Source organism: Salmo trutta, chromosome 33, assembly GCF_901001165.1.
Source record: "Salmo trutta chromosome 33, fSalTru1.1, whole genome shotgun sequence".
Classification (NCBI taxonomy): Eukaryota; Metazoa; Chordata; class Actinopteri; order Salmoniformes; family Salmonidae; genus Salmo; species Salmo trutta.
The window spans coordinates 17,794,249-17,822,109 of NC_042989.1; the positions used below are offsets into that span (position 1 = coordinate 17,794,249).

General features: G+C 41.8%; 1 protein-coding gene across 2 annotated transcripts; it reads right to left on the reverse strand.

Annotated features, from left to right (window-relative positions):
- On the reverse strand, positions 1–27,861 carry LOC115172536 (protein phosphatase 1A). 2 transcript variants are annotated; one of them, XM_029730080.1, is made up of 6 exons: positions 27,508–27,861; positions 25,665–26,510; positions 25,353–25,470; positions 25,103–25,214; positions 24,734–24,791; positions 1–616 (listed from the first exon to the last, which is right to left on the reverse strand). In XM_029730080.1, exons 2-6 carry the CDS (start codon positions 26,493–26,495, stop codon positions 587–589), a joined length of 1,149 nt encoding a protein of 382 aa, XP_029585940.1. In that variant the 5' UTR covers positions 26,496–26,510; positions 27,508–27,861; the 3' UTR covers positions 1–586. The 2 variants fall into 2 exon arrangements, with proteins under 2 accessions (XP_029585940.1, XP_029585939.1); XM_029730079.1 differs by lacking the exon at positions 1–616 and adding an exon at positions 19,512–20,005.

The window sequence follows — 27,861 nt, forward strand, 5'->3', positions numbered from 1 at the left end:
TTTGGAGAAAGAGCGTCATCTGCTCACAAGTCTTTATTCATGTCGCTCTTGACAAGGTGTTGGGCACTAAACATCAAACAGAAAATCACTGAGTGTGTTATGTGTGTGGTTCCAAGGCTGAGGAAGCCCTCTTCCTCATCTCTTTCTACATTGATGTCCTTTACCCAAACAAAATGAAATATACTTTCAAAGCACTCTTGTCAAAATACAGTACATCATAAAGAGAGAACCATTTAGACTAGTAAGTGCTAGCCCATAGACTGTGTGGTCATAGGAAGAGATTTCACATCTTTGAGGTACCGGTTTATCTCTCAGATCCGCACCTTTGGTTGGAATGATGTTATGTGATCGACTCAGACAGGTGAGGTGTGTGGAAAAATATTCCGTTTTGGCAAAGAGGGTGCAGATAATCACTGATAGATTCTCAGACTATTCTCAGCCTCTTTGGGAGGAAGGGGGCCGGTGTATTCAAATTCATAAAATATGTGTGAGAAAATAATAGTTCAAACACTTCAAGATCTGACAATAGACAACAGCAAACACTCAGGGGGAAAAGTGGGTGGAGATCATCGGTTTAGTTCCTGTTTTAGCTGAAACCCCGGAAGAAGAGGATGTCCTGGGGAGGAAAAGGGGAGGATGTAGGTGAAGGATGGAGAAATAGAGTAACTAACAGCATGCAGGGTCATGGATACCAAACATTACTGACTACATGCTAACAAGAAATGCAAAAAGCTGAGAACTGTCTGTATGCAGAGGGACAGAAAAGTGACTCACTACCTTCTTAGAGGTACAAAGGAAAAAACGGACTTCTGCATTGCATTCCGAGAAAGAAAACAACCACTGACTGAAGGCCAGAGGCAGAGGCAATTAAAACATTCAAAGAGAGGGAGATAAACACTTCCACCTCACTACAGCACAGTCCACAAAGCAGAAAGAACAAGCTGACAGACAGACACGGACCATGCTTAGTTAGAGCAGGTGCTTCAGTAGTCAGCTACAGAGAAAAAGGAGACAGCCATGTATTCATCAACACATTTAAATAAGAACAAATAGTATACTTGATCTTGGGGCGAGAAAGGAATGAACAGATCAGCAGGTAGAGCTTGAAATTATGCTGAACACGCAAGGTCAGTTTCCAGTCGAAGGGAAGCAGAATGTGATCGCATATTATTAAAGTTGTAATAAGCAGATGGTTGAATGGTGCAATTTACATCAAGTAAAAGTCAAAATAATACATTTGATACAATAGGCAAGCATGAAGTTGGAATTAAAGACCAGGCTTTGTACAGAAAAAAGCTGTGAACTTTGAATGAACACAGGAGAGGTGACAAGAAGATGGTTTCCATGCCCCATCACATAATGAATCTCCGACGCAACTCGACTGTCATGCTATATCAAAACAAGGGGGATCCTAACAATGGATTTATTTCCCTGCAGTGATATTTGTAGGATGAAGGGAGGGAGGGCGGCTGGGGGTCACATATCAAAGTTTCAAGCTGACATAAATCAATCAGTCCCATAACTGGACAAAAACAACAGTAGTGACCTGTGGGCCATATCTGACATTAATCCTAAACCTTCCAGTCAGTGTGGAGGAATGACAGCACACGATTTGGTGGGAGAAAGAGAGAGAGAATGCTGATACAGGGCCTAACGAGGAAAGGTGCTGATGCTAATGAGTGCATCCGTGAGCCCTTAATGAGGCCGTCTCGTTTGGTGTCCTAATTCACAGTGATCCGCGTCTCAGGGGTGCAGGATAATGAGCTGGGCTGGGATTCCCAGGGCAGGGGGTTGTGTAACCCACCTCAAAAGGGGGACACAAACTCCCACAATGCATGTGTGTGAGAGAGAGTGTGATAGAAAAAGAGGGAGGGAGGGAGAGAGAGTGTGAGTATGTGAGAGAGATACAGTGTGTCTGTGAGAGGGGGACAGGGCGAGAGGAGGGGAAAGAACAGCTAGATGTCATCCCTGCCTGATACGCTTGTTTGTACCCTCCCATCATTGAATTGCTGTGACCAAGAAAGAAAAGCTTGGCTCTCTGTTACAAACTGACCTCGGGCAACAAGTACACTCACGGATAGAGGAGACGGTGAGGTAGACAGAGCAAGAGTGAGAGAGAGCAAGATGAGAGAGACAGGGTTAGAAGCAAACAAGAGAAAAAGGCGATGCAAGTCCACAAAAAGTTTGAATGTTGATTCACCACAATATTTCCATTAGGTGTTGTTGGCTTTGAACTTGCATTTCTAGGAGCTACTGTATGGCCACTTCAATCATTATCAATGAGCTAAGGCTCATGAACACTCTATATACCATCCAGGAGAAACGCCTATCCTCTAAAGGGATGGCATTCAGTTTCAGGACTTTTTTACTGGGCTACCAAGAGAAAGCTAACTAACAACTACAGGAATCAGTGACCTCAGTTTATAAAAACCAAATGCAGAGTATGCATTGAGCCCCGCCGCCCCCGCCTCTTTCTGCTGTGTCTGCATTAGTAAGGCTCAAATGGGTTTCTGCCATGAGAAACAGAGCATGACATGCACTAAACAACGCCAGGCGGATGACAGGCCAGCTCCATTTGATGATGGCCGTCGCTGATGCGGACACCTTTTGATGTGGAGAAATATCAGGGCAGCGTAAATCAGTATGAGACGCAGCTGGCCGCAGACCTAATGAGTCAGCCACATTACACACATCTCAAAATGCAAATAGAAAATAACTACAGGAAATGTAACATTGATATATTCACCCAATGGTGAGTTATGGTGTCATCTGGAATTTAAGCAAAAGCTAAAATATGGGAATATGTACTTGACATGGTCTTTGAGAACTGTATCATCAAATAATTCAGACACCACTCTGAAAACACTGATCAATAACTTTAGTGGATTGTCTGCTCACTGTCCACTACTGTTTTGTCAGTGAGAATGTGTTTCCACACAACTCTAATTGACACAGTTAATAACACTGCCGCCCTCTGGCTAGCTGGCTCCATGCAGATCTACCAGTAACTGTGACTTTGCTCATTCCTCCAGTCACATTCACAGATCTGAATAGGAAGAGGAGATGCAGGAAAAGGAGGAGGGGGCTGAAGAAAAATATTTTATTTCCAGAAACGGAGATGCACATAGGACGACTGTCTATAAACGGATAACTACAGTGCCATTTACAGATGATTGTTAAAGAAACAGACAAATAGCGTCACGAAAAATCATTGGAATAAACTATTCATTCATTTACAGTATTATGTTACTTTGAATCGGATACACTTACTCTATTCTTCTGAAAACATAGATTCTGTACCGGTACCCCCTGTATACAGCCTCCACATTGACTCTGTACCGGTACCCCCTGTTTATAGCCTCCAATTTGACTCTGTACCGGTACCCCATGTATACAGCCTCCACATTGACTCTGTACCGGTACCCCCTGTATACAGCCTCCACATTGACTCTGTACCGGTACCCCCTGTATACAGCCTCCACATTGACTCTGTACCGGTACCCCCTGTTTATAGCCTCCACATTGACTCTGTACCGGTACCCCCTGTATACAGCCTCCACATTGACTCTGTACCGGTACCCCCTGTATACAGCCTCCACATTGACTCTGTACCGGTACCCCTGTATATAGCCTCCACATTGACTCTGTACCGGTACCCCCTGTATACAGCCTCCACATTGACTCTGTACCGGTACCCCCTGTATATAGCCTCCACATTGACTCTGTACCGGTACCCCCTGTATACAGCCTCCACATTGACTCTGTACCGGTACCCCCTGTATACAGCCTCCACATTGACTCTGTACCGGTACCCCCTGTATATAGCCTCCACATTGACTCTGTACCGGTACCCCCTGTATACAGCCTCCACATTGACTCTGTACCGGTACCCCCTGTATACAGCCTCCACATTGACTCTGTACCGGTACCCCCTGTATATAGCCTCCACATTGACTCTGTACCGGTACCCCCTGTATACAGCCTCCACATTGACTCTGTACCGGTACCCCCTGTATACAGCCTCCACATTGACTCTGTACCGGTACCCCCTGTATACAGGCTCCACATTGACTCTGTACCGGTATCCCCTGTATACAGCCTCCACATTGACTCTGTACCGGTACCCCCTGTATATAGCCTCCACATTGACTCTGTACCGGTATACCCTGTATATAGCCTCCACACTGACTCTGTACCGGTACCCCCTGTATACAGCCTCCACATTGACTCTGTACCGGTACCCCCTGTATATAGCCTCCACATTGACTCTGTACCGGTACCCCCTGTATATAGCCTCCACATTGACTCTGTACCGGTATCCCCTGTATATAGCCTCCACATTGGCTCTGTACCGGTATCCCCTGTATATAGCCTCCACATTGACTCTGTACCGGTATCCCCTGTATATAGCCTCCACATTGACTCTGTACCGGTATCCCCTGTATATAGCCTCCACATTGACTCTGTACCGGTACCCCCTGTTTATAGCCTCCACATTGACTCTGTACCGGTACCCCCTGTATATAGCCTCCACATTGACTCTGTACCGGTATCCCCTGTATATAGCCTCCACATTGACTCTGTACCGGTATCCCCTGTATATAGCCTCCACATTGACTCTGTACCGGTACCCCCTGTATACAGCCTCCACATTGACTCTGTACCGGTACCCCCTGTATATAGCCTCCACACTGACTCTGTACCGGTACCCCCTGTATATAGCCTCCACATTGACTCTGTACCGGTATCCCCTGTATATAGCCTCCACATTGACTCTGTACCGGTATCCCCTGTATATAGCCTCCACACTGACTCTGTACCGGTATCCCCTGTATATAGCCTCCACACTGACTCTGTACCGGTATCCCCTGTATATAGCCTCCACACTGACTCTGTACCGGTATCCCCTGTATATAGCCTCCACACTGACTCTGTACCGGTATCCCCTGTATATAGCCTCCACACTGACTCTGTACCGGTATCCCCTGTATATAGCCTCCACATTGACTCTGTACCGGTACCCCCTGTATATAGCCTCCACATTGACTCTGTACCGGTACCCCCTGTATACAGCCTCCACATTGACTCTGTACCGGTACCCCCTGTATACAGCCTCCACATTGACTCTGTACCGGTACCCCCTGTATACAGGCTCCACATTGACTCTGTACCGGTATCCCCTGTATACAGCCTCCACATTGACTCTGTACCGGTACCCCCTGTATATAGCCTCCACATTGACTCTGTACCGGTATACCCTGTATATAGCCTCCACACTGACTCTGTACCGGTACCCCCTGTATACAGCCTCCACATTGACTCTGTACCGGTACCCCCTGTATATAGCCTCCACATTGACTCTGTACCGGTACCCCCTGTATATAGCCTCCACATTGACTCTGTACCGGTATCCCCTGTATATAGCCTCCACATTGGCTCTGTACCGGTATCCCCTGTATATAGCCTCCACATTGACTCTGTACCGGTATCCCCTGTATATAGCCTCCACATTGACTCTGTACCGGTATCCCCTGTATATAGCCTCCACATTGACTCTGTACCGGTACCCCCTGTTTATAGCCTCCACATTGACTCTGTACCGGTACCCCCTGTATATAGCCTCCACATTGACTCTGTACCGGTATCCCCTGTATATAGCCTCCACATTGACTCTGTACCGGTATCCCCTGTATATAGCCTCCACATTGACTCTGTACCGGTACCCCCTGTATACAGCCTCCACATTGACTCTGTACCGGTACCCCCTGTATATAGCCTCCACACTGACTCTGTACCGGTACCCCCTGTATATAGCCTCCACATTGACTCTGTACCGGTATCCCCTGTATATAGCCTCCACATTGACTCTGTACCGGTATCCCCTGTATATAGCCTCCACACTGACTCTGTACCGGTATCCCCTGTATATAGCCTCCACACTGACTCTGTACCGGTATCCCCTGTATATAGCCTCCACACTGACTCTGTACCGGTATCCCCTGTATATAGCCTCCACACTGACTCTGTACCGGTATCCCCTGTATATAGCCTCCACACTGACTCTGTACCGGTATCCCCTGTATATAGCCTCCACACTGACTCTGTACCGGTATCCCCTGTATATAGCCACGCTACTGTTATTTGACTGCTGCTCTTCAATTATGTTACTTTGATTTGTTATTTTTGAGGTATTTTTCTTAACACTGCATTGTTGTTTAAGGGCTTCTAAGTAAGCATTTCACTGTAAGGTCTACACCTGTTGTATTCGGCGCATGTGACAAATAACATTTGAGTTATTGACTAAATCAGGGATAAAAGATCATTGCTCTGCTCCCCGTCCCCCAACCAGACCATTCAGCAGATCATAACAATCCAAATTATACCTGATCTGTCAACGGCTTGGCACTGAGCACCGTTTGAACGTTTGACCTTTTAACACGGCTCATGACATTATGTTGACATTTCAAGTAATCCCTCCCACGGTTCCTAATCTCAGTCGCCGTAGATGTCCCTGGACCATCCCCTGAGCTGCAACTACGCCATGGATGCAGACAGGCAGACAGAGACAAGCAATATCCATGGCAGGGCTAATGATTCCACGCTAAGCTAGAGCCCACATGTGCAACCACACTCGGGTTATGGGACAAATGCAGACATACATGCAGGCATGGGAATCAATGTTCATGTGTATTATCGGTGTATAATATGAAATGTGTTCATTGTTGTGTAAAAGAGAGGGATATTGCACCCTACCTTCTCAACCTAATTTGAGCTACAATGCCTTCCCAAATGATTCACACCCCTTGACTTTTTCCACGTTGTTGTGTTGAAGCCTGAATTTAAAATTTATTAAATTGAGATTTTGTGTCACTGGCCTGCACACAATACCCCATACTGTCAAAGTTGAAATACGTTTTTCTATATTTTTATAAATTAATTTAAAATGAGAAGCTGAAATGTCTTGAGTCAATAAGTATTCAACCCCTTTGTCATGGTAAGTCTAAAAGAGTTCAGGAGTAAAAATGTGCTTAACAAGTCACATAATAAGTTGCATGGACTCACTCTGTGTGCAATAATAGTGTTTAACATGATTTTTGAATGACTGCCTCATCTCTGTACCCCACACATTCAATTATCTGTAAGGTCCCTCAGTCGAGCAGTGAATTGCAAACACAGTCAACCACAAAGACTAGGGAGATTTTCCAATGCCTAGCAAAGAAGGGTGCTTATTGGTAGATGGGTAAAAAAACCAACAACAAAAAACAGATTGAATATCCCTTTGAGCAAGGTGCCATTATTAATTACACTTTGGATGGTGTATCAATACACTCAGTCACTGCAAAGATACAGGCGTCCTTCCTAACTCAGTTGCCGGAAAGGAAGGAAACCGCTCAGGGATTTCATCATGAGGCCAATGGTGACTTTAAAACAATTACAGATTTTAATGGCTGTGATAGGAGAAAACTGAGGATGGATCAACAACATTGTAGTTACTCCCCAATACTCACCTAAATGACAGAGTGAAAAGAAGAAAGTCCGTACAGAATAAAATATTCCAAAACATGCATCTTGCTTGCAACAACACACTAAAGTAATACTGCAAAAAATGTGGCAAAGAATTTAACTGTATGTCCTGAATACAAAGCGTTATGTTTGGGGCAAATCCAACACAACACATTGCAGAGTACAACGCTTTATATTTTCAAACATGGTGTAGGATACATCATGTTATGAGCATGATTGTCATCGGCAAGGACAAGGGAGTTGTTTGTAGAATAAAAAGAACCTGAACAGAGATAGACAAGCACAGGCAAAATCCTAGAGAAAAACCTGGTTCAGTCTGCTTTCCAACAGACACTGGGAGACAAATTCACCTAAAACACAAGGCCAAATATACACTGGAGTTGCTTACCAAGATGAAATTTAATGTTCCTGAGTTGCCTACTTAAAGTTCTAACTTAAATAAGCTAGAAAATCTATGGCAAAACATGAAAATGGCTGTCTAGCAATGATCAACAACCAAACTGACAGAGCTTGAAGAAAGATTCACAACTGTAATTGCTGCCAAAGGAGATTCTAACATAACTCAGTGGTGTGGTGTGAATACTTATGTAAACTAGATATTTCTGTACTTAATTTTCAATACATTTACAACAATTTCTAAAAACATTTTCACTGTGATTATGTGGTATTGTGTGTAGATGGGTGAGATTTCTTTTTTTACTTCATCAATTTTGATTTCAGGCTGCAACAACAAAAATGTGGAATAGGTCAAGGGGTATGAACACCACAGTGTATGTGAATACATACATACAGTTGAAGTTGGAAGTTTACATACACCTTAGCCAAATACATTTAAACTCAGTTTTTCACAAGTCCTGACATTTAATCCTAGTAAAAATTCCCTGTCTTAGGTCAGTTAGGATTACCACTTTATTTTAAGAATGTGAAATGTCAGAATAATAGTAGAGAGAATGATTTATTTCAGCTTTTCATCACATTCCCAGTGGGTCAGAAGTTTACATACACTCAGTTCGTATTTGATAGCATTGCCTTTAAATTGTTTAACTTGGGTCAAACGTTTTGGGTAGATTTCCACAAGCTTCCCACAATAAGTTGGGTGAATTTTGGCCCGTTCCTCCTGACAGAGCTGGTGTAACTGAGTCAGGTTTGTAGGCTTCCTTGCTCGCACACGCTTTTTCAGTTCTGCCCACAAATGTTCTATAGGATTGAGGTCAGGGCTTTGTGATGGCCACTCCAATACCTTGACTTTGTTGTCCTTAAGCCATTTTACCACAACTTTGGAAGTATGCTTGGGGTCATTGTCCATTTGGAAGACCCATTTGCGACCAAGCTTTAACTTCCTGACTGATGTCTTGAGATGTTGCTTCAATATATCCACATAATTTTCCTCCCTCATGATGCCATCTATTTTGTGAAGTGCACCAGTCCCTCCTGCAGCAAAGCACCCCCACAACATGATGCTGCCACCCCCGTGCTTCACGGTTGGGATGGTGTTCTTCGGCTTGCAAGCCTCCCCTTTTCCTCCTAACATAACTATGGTCATTATGGACAAAGAGTTCTATTTCTGTTTCATCAGACCAGAGGACATTTCTCCAAAAAGTACAATCTTTGTCCCCATGTGCAGTTGCAAACCGTAGTCTGGCTTTTTTATGGCGGTTTTGGAGCAGTGGCTTCTTCCTTGGCGAGCGGCCTTTCAGGTTATGTCGATATAGGACTCCTTTTACTGTGGATATAGATACCTTTGTACCAATTTCCTCCAGCATCTTCACAAGGTCGTTTGCTGTTGTTCTGAGATTGATTTGTACTTTTCGCACCAAAGTACGTTCATCTCTAGAAGACAGAACGCGTCTCCTTCCTGAGTGGTATGATGGCTGCGTGGTCCCATGGTGTTTGTACTTGCGTACTATTGTTTGAACAGATGAACATGATACTTTCAGGCATTTGGAAATTGCTCCCAAGGATGAACCAGACTTGTGGAGGTCTACAATTTTATTTCTGAGGTCTTGGCTGATTTCTTTTGATTTTCCCATGATGTCAAGCAAAGTGGCACTGAGTTGGAAGATAAGCCTTGAAATACATCCACAGGTACACCTCCAATTGACTCAACTTATGTCAATTAGCCTATCCGAACCTTCTAAAGCCATGACATCATTTTCTGAAATTTTCCAAGCTGTTTAAAGGCACAGTCAACTTAGTGTATGCAAACCTTTGACCCACTGGAATTGTGATACAGTGAATTATAAGTGAAATAATCTGTCTGTAAACAATTGTTGGAAAAATTACTTGTGTCATGCACAAAGTAGATGTCCTAACCGACTTCCCAAAACTATAGTTTGTTAACAAGAAATTTGTGGAGTGGTTGAAAAACGAGTTTTAATGACCCCAACCTAAGTGTATGTAAACTTCCAACTTCAACTGTACATGTGAATTTGTAGCACTGAATAAAAGCAGAAATAAACCCTACAAGTCATCACCAGTCTACTGTACTACACAATACTACAACATCCGCCACCTCAGGGTAAAACACCCCACAAAGCTGTCAATGCTACAATTACACCCATTTGGCATTGACTCCACTCCTCTGTTGTCCATGCATGACTGGATAATGTTATACTGCTGCATACAACAGCACAGTCCAAAAGAGGATTCACTGCTAAAAAGGTCAGATCTGTTGGCTAGGATCAATTACAATGTATCTTTTAGAGCAGCCATACTCAACAGGCGGACAGCAGGCCGGATACGGACACAGAAGGGGGTCAATACAGACTGCGGGTCGACTTAAATACAAATTCATTTATTTTAAAATTCAGTTTGGGATTGAACTTCTGGTATCATATGAACACATAAGACATGGAAAATGTGTGGGATTGCAATGAAATGTGCTTTTCAATTGCAAAATGTTTCTTTAGCGCCCTGGCATAATGTGTAGAATTAAAGGAAATACGACAAAACTGCTAATTTCTCTCTCTGCCAACAAGAGGGGTGTGGACAGTTTGGGGGTTGAATTGGTTGTGAGGTAGGGGTTTCTTACTACACCGATAAATAACATTCATCCGGAGACCTTTGCCACCTAGGAAGTGTGTGTAACCGGACCTTCTCAAATAGTATTAAAGTACCCCAGTTTTAGAGACCACCTTTATTCCAAAGGGGGGGGGGGGGGAGAGGATGCACTTTTTGTATCGGCAAAACATGAATCAGTACTTAGTGTGTTGGTGGGTCTTTCAGTATACTGTGTTAATGAAAACATTGGTCTTTTATGAAGGAATCTGACATTGAGTTAATTTCTATATAATTATTTAAATGTGACAATGAATTAAACAGATCAAGACAGGAAATGAGAAGAGCTATGCAAGGTAACAACCCATTTATTTAGTGATACATTCTGCAAACTATACATTTTATTTCAAACTTCAAAGGCTAAAAAAAATGAAAGAAATAAGGACGGAAAGGCGGCGAGGAAATTCAGGGAAAGAGGAGAAAAAACACAAATTCACAAGCAAGGAATGCAATTTGTTCAATCGACTCAACACAAGTAGTACAATTTAGTTCAGGGAACAAAGCTTTTTAACATTTTATTTTCGGTCTTTCCTTTGGAGATGGGACATAATACAAAATATACAGTTATTGAACTTTGCAAAGTCAATCACAGAGACCTCTGAGAAGCAGTTGAATTAACATAGACAATACTTATTATCTACAGCAGTCTAAAGCCATTCTTGAATGTATTCATAAATATAGCAGACATGAATGTATGTACGCACATTTCTAATGCTTACAAGGTTACCCAATTGTTATACACTTGCATTTGCTTAAAGTATTACATCATCTGCAGGAGTGAGCAATTAAATAAGCTTTCAAGAATCAACAAGGTAACGTGAAGAAAAAATACATGTATACAAACCAGAAATGGTTGAAAATGTGTACCGTGTGACTACCAACATAGTATGCCACTTTGAAGAGAAGCACCCTAACTTGGAAACACTTGATTTGATTTATTTCTCAGTTACAAGAAAGTAATGTCTACATCTCTCCTTGAAGTGTTCCAATAAACAAGTACTTAAGTGATAGGGTTAGATTGGGTAAGGCAAATCGGTGAGCTTATTAGTGAGCTGAAAAGGTCAGCAACATGGGGTTCAGGTCCCCTGTTTAAGGGGACACAACCCACCACTGCTAAGGGTCACACAGTAACGTCACAACTGAGGTACATCAATATGGACAATATGGGAGCGAGCATTCAAATCTATTTTACTCCAGCCAGGTATACCTCTGAACTGTACAGAACTAGTTCCAGGGGAGCAAAGGGACAACCTGTAAATAGCTTTATAGTTTTTTCTAGAACAATTTTTTTGTGAAAAAGCTGATAAGAAAGACGATCAGTGCATATTTAACCATTGTCATTAATTACACCAAATACCTCTCACACATCTTACATTTCTAGAACCCTGAACATTGTTACAATTCTAGATCTCTGAACTAGTTGAATCACAAAAGCGAAACAAGTTGGTGAAATTACACAAGCAAGGGTTTGAGGCCATTCTTTTTCGTATAAGGTCAATGATTTTACTAGTTAATAAAATAAACTAGCATTTGCAGTGGATACATTATAGATATCAATATTTCAAATTTGCACATTTCAGTCAAATACATTAACAATGGGTTTGCCCGACTCCATGACAACTCAGTCTGACATTCCACAGATTCTGACAGTCAGAACAGCCATCAGAACATCTGATGGCTGTTTTCAAAGCAAAACTACAGAGGGGGTCTAGAACAACAACCAATACTAGACAAATATGTTTTCTATCAACTTATGAGGTACTGTAGTTTTATGGTATATAAGAAAAAGAATACATTGGATGCTTAGTAAGTGCTACGCTTTTGAACAATTAGGTCAGTCTTTCATGGTACCAGACGGGTCAATTATTGATCAAAAGTCAAATATTGAAAACCAAAAAAATACACCCTAATTGAGCGTTCTTTTAAAGCCATATCCTATTTCAATGGGAGGCAAAGAAAGATTTACATAAAGGTTCAAGCATGGTGTATGGATCTAAGATCAGGATATGGCCTCTGAATTTTGCAAAAAGTGCCTTCAGAAAAGTATTCATACACCTTGACGTATTCCACATTTTGTTGCGTTACAGCCTGAATTCAAAATGGATTGAATACATTTTTTTCCTTTGCCAGCCACACACACACACACACACACACATAATTACAGTGAAAACATACTTTGAGATTTTAGCACAACGAAATACAGAAATCTAATTTATATAATATTCACACCCTTTTGCTAAGACACTCCAAATTGAGCTCAGGTGCATCCAATTTCCTTTGATCGTCCTTGAGATGTCACTACAACTTGGAGTCCACCTGTGGCCAATTCAATTGTTTGGACATGATTTAGAAAGACATACACCTGTCTATATAAAAGGTCCCACAGTTGACAGTGCATGTCAGAGCAGAAACTATACCATGAAGTTTAAGGAACTGTCCATAGATCGCCAAGATAGAATTGTGGCGAGGAATAGACCTGGGGAAGGGTATAAAACAATTTCTAGAGTCCTGAATGTTTCCAAGAGCACAGTGGTTTCGAACTTTGGAAAAAAATTAATTTAAAAAAATGGAGCTACCCAGACTCTGCCTGGAGCTGGCCGTCTGACCAATCTGAGCAACTGGGCAAGAAGGACCTTAAATCAGGGAGGTGACTAAGAACCCAATAACCACTGACAGAACTCCTTGGGTGAGATGGGAGAACCTGCCAGAAGGACAACGGTCTCTACAGCACTTCACCAATCTGGGCTTTATGGGAGAGTGGCCAGACGGAAGCAACTCTTGAGAAAAAGGCATATGACAGCACACCTGGAGCTTGCAAAAAGGCACGTGAAAGACAAAGCATAAGGCAAAAGATTATGGTCTGAGACAAAAATTGAATTCTTTGGCCTGAATGCAAAGCGCTATGTCTGGAGGCACAGCTCATCACCAATCTAACACCATCCCTAACATCAGCGGCAGGGACTGGGAGACTGGTAAGGATAGAGGGAACAATGAATGGAGCCAAATCCTTGATGAGAACCTGCTTCAGAGTGCAAATGACCTTAGACTGAGGCAAAGATTTACCTTCCAAAAGGACAATGACCTCAAGCATAAAGCCAAAGCAATGCTGGAATGGCTTCAGAACAAGAATGTGCAAGTCCTTGAGTGTCCCAGCCAAAGCCCAGACTTGAATCCCATTAAATCTGTGGAAATACTTGAAGATATCTGTTCACCACCGCTCTCCATCTAATTTAAGAGCTTGAGAAAATCTGCAGGGAAGAATGGGGGCGGGGGGGGGGGGGGGGGGGGGTGGGGGGGTGGAAATCACAAAATCTAGATGTGCAAAGCTGATACTGACGTACCCAAGACGACTTAAAGCTGTAATCGCCACCAAAGGTACTTCTAAAAAGTATTGACCCGTGGGTGTGAATACTTAGGTAAATTATATCTGGATTTAATTTTCAATAAATTTGGAAAATATTTTCATTTTGTCATTGTGTGTAGTAGATGGGTGAGGGAAAAAAACATTTTTTTGCATTTTATAGTCAGGCTGTAACAACAATGTGGAATAAGTCAAAGGGTATGGATACTTTGAAGGCACTGTACATACGTTCCTTATGAGGCTCACATAATTACATGACATGTTCATGTAAGGCCCCGTCTCTAACGCCTTAGTCACTATGCAAGTCCTACAGTATATATGCAAGTAGTCCGCATTCAAACTGGTGTGTCAACAACAGAACACTAACCTACTATCCAAAACTCTTTCAAAACAAAAGCGCCGCACCACAAAATCAGTGTCAAGCTGTACAGATGACTGAAAAATACGCAGCTAACCTAAAGATAAAAGTAATGCATTTCTGAAATAAAATGTATTTATTTCCAGTCTAGCCTTATAAAAACATTGACAGTAAAATGAGTAACCTGCAAGTTTAAAACAGGTTAAGATTTTCCTTGGACTTCATTTACGTACTTGAAAATTATATATATACACACTGCAGTATTTCTGGAGAAAATACTTGAGTATAAGGACAATGAATGTTTGCACTCCTCAGGGGAAGATCCAAACGCCTATGCAGGCGCTAAAACAGCTAGGGCTTGTGTGTTACAGCTGACGGCTCTGTGCTCCTAAAACTTAGTTCCCTTCCACAAAACCACAGTGGGGATTTTTTTACATTTTAACATTTTTTTTTTTTTTTTTTTAAACGTTTACCAATCCAACCACATTTCTTTCTCATTTTTAAAAAGTGACTTGGGTACCTGATTCATTCAGTCACTTAATGTTTTTTCTAAGATCGCAAATGCTGTGTAATAATTATGAAGGCATTGTTTGACTTAAGTATACAATTGAACAATAAGTGTTTGTGTGATTGACATTTCAGCAGTTTAAGGGTACATCAACTGTCCGTATATCAAGTTCACAACAAAAAAGAACCTGGGTCCAAGTCCCTCATTCATGGACAAACATATTTAAGCGTTAATCTGAGACATACTTTAAATGGTTTACTTTCTAAACAACTGCAGGTACGCATAAAACACAGTAACAAAAGGGTGGCATATCAAACCATCTCTAAACTGTGTGTGCGTGTGTAATATAATATATTTTATATACACAGACACTACCGTTCAAAAGTTTGGGGTCACTTAGAAATGTCCTTGTTTTTTAAAGAAAAGCACTTTTTTAGTCATTAAAATAACATCAATTTGATCAGAAATACAGTGTAGACATTGTTGATGTTGTAAATGACTATTGTAGCTGGAAATGGCTGATTTTTTTATGGATTATCTACATAGGCCCATTATCAGCAACCATTACTCCTGTGTTCCAATGGCACGTTGTGTTAGCTAATCCAAGTTTATCATTTTAAAAGGCTAATTGAGCATTAGAAAACCCTTTTGAAATTATGTTAGCACAGCTGAAAACTGTTGTCCTGATTTAAAGAAGCAATACAACTGGTCTTCTTTAGACTAGTTGAGTATCTGGAGCATCAGCATCATCATGAGTGGGAGGCCCCAGTGCACAACTGAGTCTCAACGTCAACAGTGAAGAGGCGACTCCGGGATGCTGGCCTTCTTGGCAGAGTTCCTCTGTCCAGTGTCTGTATTCTTTTGCCCATCTTAATCTTTTCTTTTTATTGGCCAGTCTGAGATATGTCTTTTTCTTTGCAACTCTGCCTACAAGAACAGCCTCTTCACTGTTGACGTTGAGACTGGTGTTTTGCGGGTACTATTTAATGAAGCTGCCAGTTGAGGACTTGTAAGGTGTCTGTTTCTCAAACTAGACACTCTAATGTACTTGTCCTCTTGCTCAGTTGTGCACTGGGGCCTCCCACTCTTTCTATTCTGGTTAGAGCCAGTTTGTGCTGTTCTATGAAGGGAGTAGTACACAGCATTGTACGAGATCTTCAGTTTCTTGGCAATTTCTCGCATTGAATAGCCTTCATTTCTCATAACAAGAATAGACTTATGAGTTTCAGAAGGTGCTTTGTTTCTGGCCATTTTGAGTCTGTAATTGAACCCACAAATGCTGATGCTCCCGATACTCAACTAGTCTAAAGGCCATATTTATTGCTTCTTTAAATCAGGACAACAATTTTCAGCTGTGCTAACATAGTTGCAAAAGGGTGTTCTAATGACCAATTAGCCTTTTAAAATGATAAACTTGGATTAGCTAACACAACGTGCCATTGGAACACAGGAGTGAGGGTTTCTGATAATGGGCCTCTGTACGCCTATGTAGATATTCCATTTTTTTTTAAATCAGCCGTCTCCAGCTACAATAGTCATGTCCACACTGTATTTCTGATCAATTTGATGTTATTTTAAAATGGACAACCTTTTTTTGCTTTTCTTTCAAAAACAAGGACATTTCTAAGTGACCCCAAAATGTTGGACGATATATAGGGGTCAAATTCAGGAGACAACGTGGTAGTTTGTTGCCTGAAGTTAGCCTACATCATTAGATTGTCAGTTGGTTAAAGAGAGAGAATTTCAAATTCAGTATGTTACCCTGTGTGTCAGACAAACAGGATAGTGTCCCAACCCTGAGCAGAGCCCACGGGGATTAGAAGGGCACCTTAACCTACAGTGCTCCATTCTAATTGATTAAACATCCACAAACAAAACAAGAGCATCTTGCTTACCACTTATCTAACCAAATAAAACTCTGGACAGTTTATTAGGTACACCACACGTTCAGGAAAATGGATCGCTCCTACAGACAGTGAGTCACGTGGCCATGGCTTGCTATATAAAGCAGGCAGACAGGCCTTCAATTACGGTTTGATTGAACGTAAGAATGGGCAAAATGAGTGTCCAAAGAGACTTTGAGCGTGGTATGATGGTCAGTGCCAGGCGCGCCGGATCCAGTATTTCAGAAACAGCCGCCCTCCTGGGCTTTTCACGCACGACAGTGTCTAGGGTTTACTGAGAATGGTGCGACAAACAATAAAACATCCAATCAGTGGCAGTCCTGTGGGTGAAAACAGCTTGTTGATGAGAGAGGTCGAATGAGAATGGCAAGAATCATGCAAGCTACCAGGCGGGCCACAAACAGACAAATAACGGTGCAGTACAACTGTGGTGTGCAGAACAGCATCTCGGAACGCACAACTCGTCGATCCATGTCACGGATGGGCTATTGCAGCAGATGACCACACCAGGTTCCACTCCTATCAGCTAAAAACAAGAAGAAGCGTCTGCAATGGGCACGCGATCACCAACACTGGACAATAGAGGAGTGGAAACACATCGCCTGGAACATGACAGAGAGTTCAGTTTACTTGAGTGGCCTGAGTAGTCCCCAGACCTCAACCCAATAGAACATCTTTGGGATGAGATGGAACGGGCTGTTCGCAGAATGAATGTACCACTGTCTAATCTGCAGCAACTGCACGATGCCATCGCGTCAACATGAACCAACATCCCCGTGGAATGTTTCCGACACCGTGTAGAATGCCCTGAATAATTCAGGCTGTTCTGGAGGCAAAGCGGGATCCGACCCGGTTCTAGATGGATGTACCTAATAAACTGGCCGCTGACTGTATATACATACATACATACATACATATGCAACAATGCATTTTAAACGATGGAAGAAAATACATTTAAATAAAACCATCTCTCCATGAAATACATACTATACACTTTTTTCTTAAAAGGGAAAAATTAACTGCAAATCAATCATACACTTTAGCAGCATACCGTGCTCTAGCTCCTGGTGCAGTGGCTGAGGTCTCTACACTAAGAGCACCCCAAACCACACAGTAAATACAAGGTGCTCCAGGAGAGCTCAATGCATTTAGTGGATTTGTTCTTGGTTGTATAGTAGAATATAGCAACATTTAAAGCAGCAATCAGCAGTTGAAACTATAACACCCCTGTTTCTGTAAAAAGCTAAGGGTTGAGGCTGGAGAAATGTAACCAATCAAATTCATAGAGCTATGCATGCAAAGACTGACCATCCATGATATCAAAATGATAGTTTTATCCATATTTTTAGGCTAGTGTTTGATCACATTTACTTGGTTTACAAGAATTTGAGTAAAACAAGCATATATTTTGGGTTCTGATGGGGTACGGCAGTTGACCTAACTAAGCTCGAGGCATTTATAAGTTATATTCTTCAAGAAACAAATGTGAACATACCATTCATTTACAAGTCCAAAAATGGATGGAACAACTGGAGATTGCTTCTTTAGAAAAAACACCACTTGGAAATTGGAAACAGAAGATTGAATGTTCACTTAGACTGGTGGTGGTAACTAGGGTTTCTAATAATCAGCACTTAAACACTTGTAAAATCAGATACATGTTGTGATTTGAACTCCTCTCTGAATCTAAGAAAACTTCACTTGGCATGGGCTGTCATAAAGCTGACCTATGCTATCCTAGACCACGTGGCACCTGTCATGGTGGGCATCTGTCACATATTATGTTTATTCCAGTGGAGGCTGCAGATGGGAGGACGGCTCATTATAATGTCTGGAACGAAGTAAATGGAATGGCATCAAACACATGCGTTTGATACTTTTCCACTCCAGCCAGTACCATGAGCCCATCCTCCTCAATTAAGGTGCCACCAACTTCATGTGGTTTATTCAAAGTAAATAATCTAACACTCATGACAGATGAAAATGTGTCAACTAGTCAAGGTTCAGACTATAATATATATATATTTGAAATCAATGTATGTCATTAGACAGGTTAATTGTGTCACGGACTTCACTGACAATTACAAAGTGGCTGTGGCAGATGTCGTTTTGAAGTTCAAATAGCAATTTGTCAACTTAATCCTTCCACTGTCAAATAAAGTGTTATCTGAGTGAGGGGTAGTGAGATTGTATTGTGCTGATATGAAAGACTGATGAGATGCAGAAGAGGTATGTAGGAGTCATGGAGTCTAAACCTCCAGCCCATGTGGTTCTGCCATCAGCACCACCATAGCAAGCATTAGCTAGTAGCTACAGTGCTGCAGATAGACCTACCTCTACACATACACACAAGCACCCAGGCACGCTTGCCAGTATACGCACGCACACACACACATACACGGAATCCAACACAGCAAGTGTTAAGAGGTGTCAGGAGGGATAATCTTCACTTGCATCTTGGAACGGCTTTGTGTTTACAGGAGAGCAACAAGATCCTCTCTCTCCAAAAGACAGGAACACAATGAAGGACTGTGTAACACTTTACCATAGTTACTACAGCGTATAAAGAAAAGTATATGAAAATGAAAATTGAACATGTAAATATTAGGATTTATATGGTTAGATTTAGAGAGCTTACTGTGCTGTGAACCTATACAATTTACCCGTTTCTTTAATGAGCAAAGACTTAAACTAAAAAAGAACAAGAGCAGGAGGATAATATCACCTGGAGGACAAACAGTAATATTCACTGAATAGACATTTGTTGGAACTCCAGAAGAGCAGGAAAAAGGCAGATAGTGCATAAAAGGTTCTCTTTCTCACTTCTTTCATTGTTTTACTTGAACTCAAGCTGCATTAAATACAGGCTGTTTGTACACGACAATTGCACTTCACAAAAACAGAAATGTACAAAACACACAAGGAAATGTGAATCAAACTAATTACAGCAAAAAAATAAATTGTTTCAGCTGATTTTTTTTTTTTTTAAGAACCTGCTGGACTAGCTAGTTATGGGTAAGGTTAGGGGGGGAATAAAAGGTGAAACAAAATGGAGGGAATCCTGAACTTCAGAGCGGATTGGTGCTGCACTATCCAGGGTGTAGAGGTGTGTTTGCATCTCCTCCTCGTCCTCCCATCATATTCCCTTCTTAAAAATGTAACGCTCAGAGTGGTGGGGAGACAGACTGCTGAACGGAGCTGCTGTGGGTCTTGAGAGGGTAGCGGGTTGTAAACTCTGTGCTGTGTTAGTGGTAGGAGTTATGTTACCACATGTCGTCTGTGGACGCTGAGTCCTTGAAGGAGGGAAGGAAGGAAAAACCCTTCAGACACTGGGTCTACATCCAAGGGGTCTCGATTTCAACTCCTGGAGACGTGCAAGAGGGCTGATCTTTCCACCCAAGAGGTTAATTTTGTCCTACACTAGTTACGAACTTGGACAGGAATAAATGTAAATAAAGTCCAAGAAATTGTTCAAGAAAGAGTACGGATAAGTGAGCAGAGCTTTCCGGCAATTGAGATTGAGATCCCTGGTATTAACAGCAATATCTTGAAGTCTTTACTTTAACCAATTACATTTTTTCCCAGTTTTGGACTGTAAAATAAGCGGATTTTATTTGTCATATGCCATTTGATAGTGATACTGTTACAAGGTAATTTTAGGCTGATCAAACAAACCCAAATGATGCTATTCCTAATCCAGAAAATGTATTTTCACAGATTAGGAACAGCATTTTATTCCTGGTTTGTTTGAATAGCACCCTTATTTTTTCTGTGATAATTCATTTTTCCTGCCTAGAAAGCCATGTCAGAATAAAGCACAACATCTCATTCACATAATCCTGAGAATGTTTGTATATGAACGAATGCTTTATGAATGGTTGTTATGAATGATTGCTTCAATTAATATATTGCTTGTCATTAAACTATGTAAAATCCTCCCATTTGAAGAAACTTGAATATTATCCCCCATTGATGGAACTTTAGGGAGCAAGTACACAAGATTTATATCAAATAATTGCAGCCTAAAAAAAGGGTCTAAGATTGCTCTGCCAGCTGTCACTGCTACTACAATCCTGCCCGCATAGATCAGAAAGCATATTTGGCCTTCAAACACTGGGAGGGCGATACTTGAAACAGAAACAGTTTAAAATGAAAATTGTTTCTCCGTCTCAAAATCCGCATCAGCTAATTAAAATTGTTGAGGTTGCACGTGATAGAACACTACTTGTTAGCTTTTCCCCATCAGATAACCTGGCATACTTACCCCTATGCTAACACAACCAGCTGGACGTGATTATTTCCTGTAACAAATTCTCTATCAGTCAATTACAAAATGTTGACGTCACTTTTTCTTGAGAGCGTCCTAAAAGTTAAGTCCCCCATTTAGGGGACTGAGCGGTTCTAGACCGGTTCCGACCAACATTTTTGTTTAGAGAGCGCTCTGTGAATGGTGCAACATCAATTGCTGTGCACTACGTAACAGCTCTGGTTGTCCCTCTTCGCATGCCGTTCTACGCTCTCATCCGAGATGCAGTATATAAAATCTGATACCTAATTTGCACAAGGTGCGACACATCACATTTTCTGGCTTATCCAGACAAAGGATCGAACTCCCGTCTGAAATTTGCAGCTCCGCTTAAAATAACGCATATGAAATGGGAGACTAGCGATTGCAGCAAACGCAGTCTAATCTCGCTGTGATGTCAGATGGATGGATGTAAAAATAATTCCGTAGAATTGAAACAAGATTAAATCACCCGTGCTTACAGCTCAAGTTGTACAAGTCAGCAGACATCTGAATGGATTCTGCGCGTTGCTCAGAAGACACAGGGCAGAAAATGCTGTCATTAATATGAAATGGTACCAATTTTGTATTGTCACTGAGAACGATAATTATTTTACAGTTAAAGGTGAAATAATCATTTGATATGTAATATACATAACAAGCCTTTCAAATCCTATTCCACCACTTTTGTTGAATAGGAGAAGAAAAAAAAGAACATTTTTTTTTCATATGTTCATTACACTTGAGTTTACAGTACATTCGGAAAGTAATCAGACCCTTTGACTTTTCACAAATTTTTTACCTTACAGCCTTATTCTAAAATTGATTAAATTGTTTTTCCCCCACCTCAATCTACACACAACAATTACAAAGCAAAAACAGGTTTAGACATGTTTGTTAATTTATAAACAAAATATACATTTACATAAATATTCAGACCCTTTCCTCAACACTTTGTTAAAGCACCTTTGGCAGCGATTACAGCCTTGAGTCTTCTTGGGTATGATGCTATATGCTTGTCACACCTGTATTTGAGGAGTTTCTCCCATTCTTCTCTGCAGATCCTCTCAAGCTCTGTCAGGTTGGATGGGGAGAGTCGCTGCACAGCTATTTTCAGGTCTCTCCGGAGATGTTAGATCGGGTTCAAGTCCGGGCTCTGGCTGGGCCACTGAAGGACATTCAGAGACTTGTCCCGAGGCCACTCCAGCGTTGTCTTGACTGTGTGCTTAGGGTCAGTGTCCTCTTGGAAGGTGAACCTTCACCCCAGTCTGAGGTCCTGAGTGCTCTGGAGCAGGTATTAATCAAGGACCTCTGTACTTTTCTCCGTTCATCTTTCCCTCAATCCTGACTAGTCTCCCAGTCCCTTCAGCTGAAAAACATCCCCACAGAATGTTTCTGCCACCACCATGCTTCACCGTAGGGATGGTGCCAGGTTTCCTCCAGATGTGACGCTTGGCATTCAGGCCAAAGAGTTCATTCTTGGTTTCATCAGACCAGAGAATCTTGTTTCTCATGGTCTGAGTCCTTTAGATGCCTTTTGGGAGTGGCTTCCGTCTGGCCACTCTGCCATCAAGGCCTGATTGGTGGAGTGCTGCAGAGATGGCAGAACCTTCCAGAAGGACAACCATCTCCACAGAGGAACTCTGGAGCTCTGTCAGAGTGACCATCTGGTTTTTGGTCACATCCCTGACCAAGGCCCTTCTCCCCCGATTGCTCAGTTTGGCCGGACGGCCAGCTCTAGGAAGAGTCTTGGTAGTTCCAAACTTCTTCCATTTAAGAATTATGTAGGCCACTGTGTTGTTGGGGTCCTTCAATGCTGCAGAACATTTTTGGTACCCTTCCCCAGATCTGTGACTCGACACAATCCTGTCGCGCGCTCCATCGACCTCATGGCTTGGTTTTTGCTCCGACATACACTGTCAACTGTGGCAACTTATATAGACAGGTGTGTGTTTTCCAAATCATGTCCAATCAATTGAATTTACCACAGGTGGACTCCAATCAAGTAGTAGCAACATCAAGGATGATAAATGGAAACAGGATGCACCTGAGCTCAATTTCGAGTCTCATAGCAAAGGGTCTGAATACTTATGTAAATAAGGTGTTTGTTCATTTTTTATAAATTAGCTACAAATGTTCAAATCCTGTTTTCACTGTCATTATGGGGTAGTGTGTAGATTGATGAGGAAATTTTTATTTAATCCATTTTAGAATAAGGCTAACTTAAACAAAATGTGGAAAAAGTCAAGGGGTCTGAATACTTTACGAATATACCTAAGCAAATATATATATATATTTTTTAAAACAGAAAGGTGAGATTTTAATATTTTATAAGCGCCACTAGGTATTGTTTATGACGCTCATGATAAATAATTACTTTTGCGTATGTCTATTTAGGTGGAAATCTACAATTTGACATTACATTTAACAGGTGAACAGAAGTCACATGGCACCATCTTCTAATCAAAGTTACTAAAACATGCACAAAAGTTCAATTGGACATATAGCTCACAGCATTGAGACAGTTTTTTTTTTGGGGGGGGGGGGGGGGGGTTCATGGTAAGTTCAAATCCCAGGTGACATTGTTTTTCCCTTTGGGAAATGTATAATTACATTTATTGTGCTAGTGTGTTGCGAAGGGTATAGCCAAAACCTTGTAAATGAAGATTACAAATATATTTAATGAGTAGCTTATTGGAGTCCCTCTTGCAGACTGAGACTACTGCTATACAGGGGTGTTAGAGCTGCCGGAGCCACACTTTGCCACTTCTTAGAATCATCCGTTGTGGATGGTTCCCGACTCTGCGTCTCAAAGTTGCCATCAAGGCAAAAAAGGTGGCTACATTGAAGAATCTCAAATATAAAATATATTTTGATTTGTTTAACACTTTTTTGGTTACTATATGATTCTATATGTATTATTTCATAGTTTTCACTATTATTCTACAATGTAGAAAATAGTAAAAATAAAGAAAAACAAAGGAATGTATAGATGTGTCCAAACTTTTGACTGGTACTGTATTTTAAGAAATGCCATTGATTAGTGGATAAAGTTTAAAGATCTTTGATAGGCTGATGTGGAATTTGTTGCAGGAAATGTTCACTGTCAGCTGGTGAGGTTAGCATTTGGCTAACCTGTGTCAGGTTATCTGAAGGGACCAGCAACAATGTAACGTTCTATCTTAACAAGTAAATTGACGATTTGAATTGGCCATGTTTACACAGGCAGCCCAATCATTGGCAAAAGACCTGATCTGATTGGTCAAAAGACCAATTAGAGGCAAAAGATCAGAATTGTGCTGCCTGTGTAAACACAGCCTAGATGTGTTAACTGTTCTGTGATATTGGCTGCAGTGTTAATTCAGGAGTTAACTAAACCATACACATCATGAAACAGCTGTTAACTGTGGGAAGAACTAAATGAGTTTTGTGATGTTATGGTAACAAGTAAAGTGAATTACAAACAAGGATGATGCTACAATAAACTAAAACATACAGAAATCCATATTGCCTCCCCTTGATTAATCTTTAAAAACAAATATAGTTATTGATATGTTGAATGTTACAAATTGAGTTGATGAAAGTTAGAAAACGAACAAAAATATTCATGTAATTGTATTTTGCCCTTGAAATACAAACGGATCAGCACAAACACACTATAATACAAACATGTATCTACATACATTCAAATAAACAAGCTTTTGTGAGTGGATAGCAGTCGTCAGGAGATACTTACTGTGTCGTCACTTCGGTATGGGTTGAGTTTGTTGTACACTGCTTCAACAACGTTTCGCCTAGGACACATAAAAGTTAACATGCAGGTTTAGCTTAGCAAGCAATAAAAATACCAATGTATATAAGCCCAATAAAAACAAAAGTTTCTACAGAAAAGCTAAATGCTGAGCATACAAGGCTGGAATTGAAGGGCAAAATTCAATTTGCCCAACTAACAGCCCAAACTTCCACGCTAGTCCAAACTATCAAAACCACTTTAGTGAAAAGTCATTAAACCTTAGCCTGTAAAGCATGGTACTATTATCCGTAGTACTTAATTGACCTCAAAAACTTTGAGTTGGCTGAGGTCCAGTTAAAAGAGCGCACTCACTTGCTGGCCAGTTCACCCCCAGGAGGGAGGTTAGGGATGCTCTCTGATGCTAACGTCCGCATCACGTGGACCAAGTCTGGAACCCCTTCGTTTCCCTGCTTCTTTATGATCTCTGTGGGAATAGCAGAACCACATTCTCTGTGAGTAGAAAACAATATCACACTGGGTGAAGTGAGCTTCAACCACATCAAATTCATGACAATGCTCTTATATTATCTAGGTTTCTATATGGCATATTTAGATGCTGCACCTTCTACTCTGCTCTCCAGGTACTTATCCAGCTCTGCTTCCCTTTTCACGGCATCGGCAGTCACCTTTGGAGCCCCTGGGAGGCAGATCAGCACAACGCTCATATTGTCCCGACTCCCCTGTTCAAAGGGAGAAAGCGAGAGCAATACAGACACTTAAAAAGGAAAACATTTACATTTGCTTTAGCATATTCAAGTAATCCAAAAGGCATCTATGACGCCTACTCATGTGACAAAATGCTGTGGTAACATCCAGGTACATGCAAATGCTTAACTGTTACTGATTCTGTGAACAATAAATTGACAGGTCTCACCTTGTACAAGCAAGTGTCAACAATTTCATTGCAGACTCTCTCAAGGTCATCGGTCACCTCTAGTCTGGACCTGACAAAGTCACACAGTTCCTCATTGGCCATGACATCCCAGATGCCATCGCAGGCTAGGACAATAAACTCATCTTCCACCTCAGACCTTTCAATGGCATACACCTCAGGCTCTGGTGAAACCAGCTGCTCCGTGGGGCCCTTGCCATGCACACACTTGTAGTCGAAGTCTCCCAGGGCCCGGGACACAGCCAGAGAGCCGTTCACTCTCTGGATCATGACAGAGCCTCCGGCGTTTTGAATCCTCTCCTTCTCCAGTGGGTTGCTGGGCTTGTGGTCCTGTGTGAAGAAGTGCACAGCTCCTCCACGGCTCAGAAGACCCCGGGAGTCTCCACAGTTGATGAAGTAGATGTGGCCTGGGGAAATCATGACCCCCACCGCAGTTGAGCCACTGCGGTCCACACCGTGCTTCTTCTCTGAGATGTTCCGCATGTGCTCGTCAATCTGCAGGAAACCTGTGCGGATGCCGGTCTTCACACTCTCTACGTTGGGCTCCAGACCGCTCTGGAAGTCTGGGTTGCTGGTGATGTGCTCCAGCAGGTGCTCACAGCAGTATTTGGCCACCTGGGAGCCAGCATGCCCATCATAGACAGCAAAGAAGGACCAAGGGTCAAGCCCATGAGGCAGGCCAATGACTGCCGTGTGCGCATCCTCCATCTCCACCCTCCAGCCCTGCATGCTGCTCAGGCCATAGGTCAGACTGTTCCCCTCACCATGAGCATTGTGCTTCTCCATCTTTGGCTTGTCCAAAAACGCCCCCATTGTAGCTCTTAAAACCTTCAAAACAGGAATAAAACAAAGGATAATATAATATGTTAACTTGTTATTCTGCTAAACTCGGCTACATGTTTACTAATTAAACGCCAAAATATTTGCCAAATATAATTAGTTAAGATATGGATGATTTCGAAGCAGATGACACAGATACAATCCTTTTATGGCAAAAAGATTAGATAGCACCTTGGGCTGCACTCATACGTTGCACCCTCTAGTCTAAAAATAGGTGAGTACTGTAGATACATATTTTAAACACTAGCTAACGTTAGTTAGAAACATCCATCAATGAATTACTAACGTTAGCTGCTAGCTAAACAACCTATTTTGTAGGTGTTGGCCATTGATTGTGTGAGTTCAACAATAAAGTCAGCACTGCAAATAGTTAACGTTAACTACCCAAATTGCAAAACAAGATCCTCCCGCTTGCTATTTTCCGCTTACCTTACGCCCAAGCCAACGTTAGCTAACTACGTGTTATTGTTTTGTAGCTAGCTAGAATACAGTGTAGTTAGCTATTTCGTTTAGCGTTTTAGTGATGTAAGCCATCAATGAAGTAACTTAGTAGGTAATCTTACCTAACTCATGCTAGTTACGTCAAATAGCCTCCTATCCCAACTAGGTAGTTACTGTAGACATCGTCCAACTAAGTCAATGACAGAGCCAGGGCTACTTAAATTTACATAACAAGTCACATTTTTGATGATCACAAAATTACGAACAACATTTTTTTCAACAACGTTAACTAGCTGGCTGGCTATGGTAGCTAGCTAGTTAGCTTAAATCCTCCCGTCGCAATAATATGAAAACCAAAATAAACAAACAGCTGCGTCGTTGTGGGCCTTGGCTCCATAGCTTTGGCAGGCCTTAGTTACACTGACCCACGGCCTATCCTCGTCGCGAAACACCCGCTGTGTATAGCTAATCAGTAATGCTAACAGACTAGCCTGGTAGATAATCAGAGAGAGATTTCTTACAGGCACAAACCACCGTGACTTACCGAAATCCGCAAGACCTGTTTTGAAGTTGTAAAGACAGCAACAGAGCAGAGGTGCTGTGACCGAAACAGAAACACCGACGAGATGGAGGGAGTTTGCTGGTAACGTTAGCTAGCTAGCAATCACCTCACAGTGCATCAATTTGTGAAAGTGCTGAACTCCCTGTTCTGACTAAACCAGGGATGCATTACTTTATCATTTGGCGACGTAAAGTATCATTAAAATGTCCCTCCTTTGAAGTTTTAGGCCGGAGCTGTTATGGCCAAATTAGTGTCAAGCCCCAGCCTATTCACTTGAATTTGACACAGCCTGCAAACTAGCTAAACCAAACGCTGGACTCAGAAAATACCCGGATG

What these genes read in the sequence shown, in the direction of transcription:
- LOC115172536 (XM_029730080.1), bottom strand. Translation starts at nt 26,495, where the DNA reads ATGGGGGCGTTTTTGGACAAGCCAAAGATGGAGAAGCACAATGCTCAT. An exon ending in TTGACACTTGCTTGTACAAG is followed by an intron (nt 25,471 to 25,664) that starts GTGAGACCTGTC and finishes CCCTTTGAACAG; the next exon opens with GGGAGTCGGGACAATATGAG. An exon ending in CCTGGAGAGCAGAGTAGAAG is followed by an intron (nt 25,215 to 25,352) that starts GTGCAGCATCTA and finishes CTATTCCCACAG; the next exon opens with AGATCATAAAGAAGCAGGGA.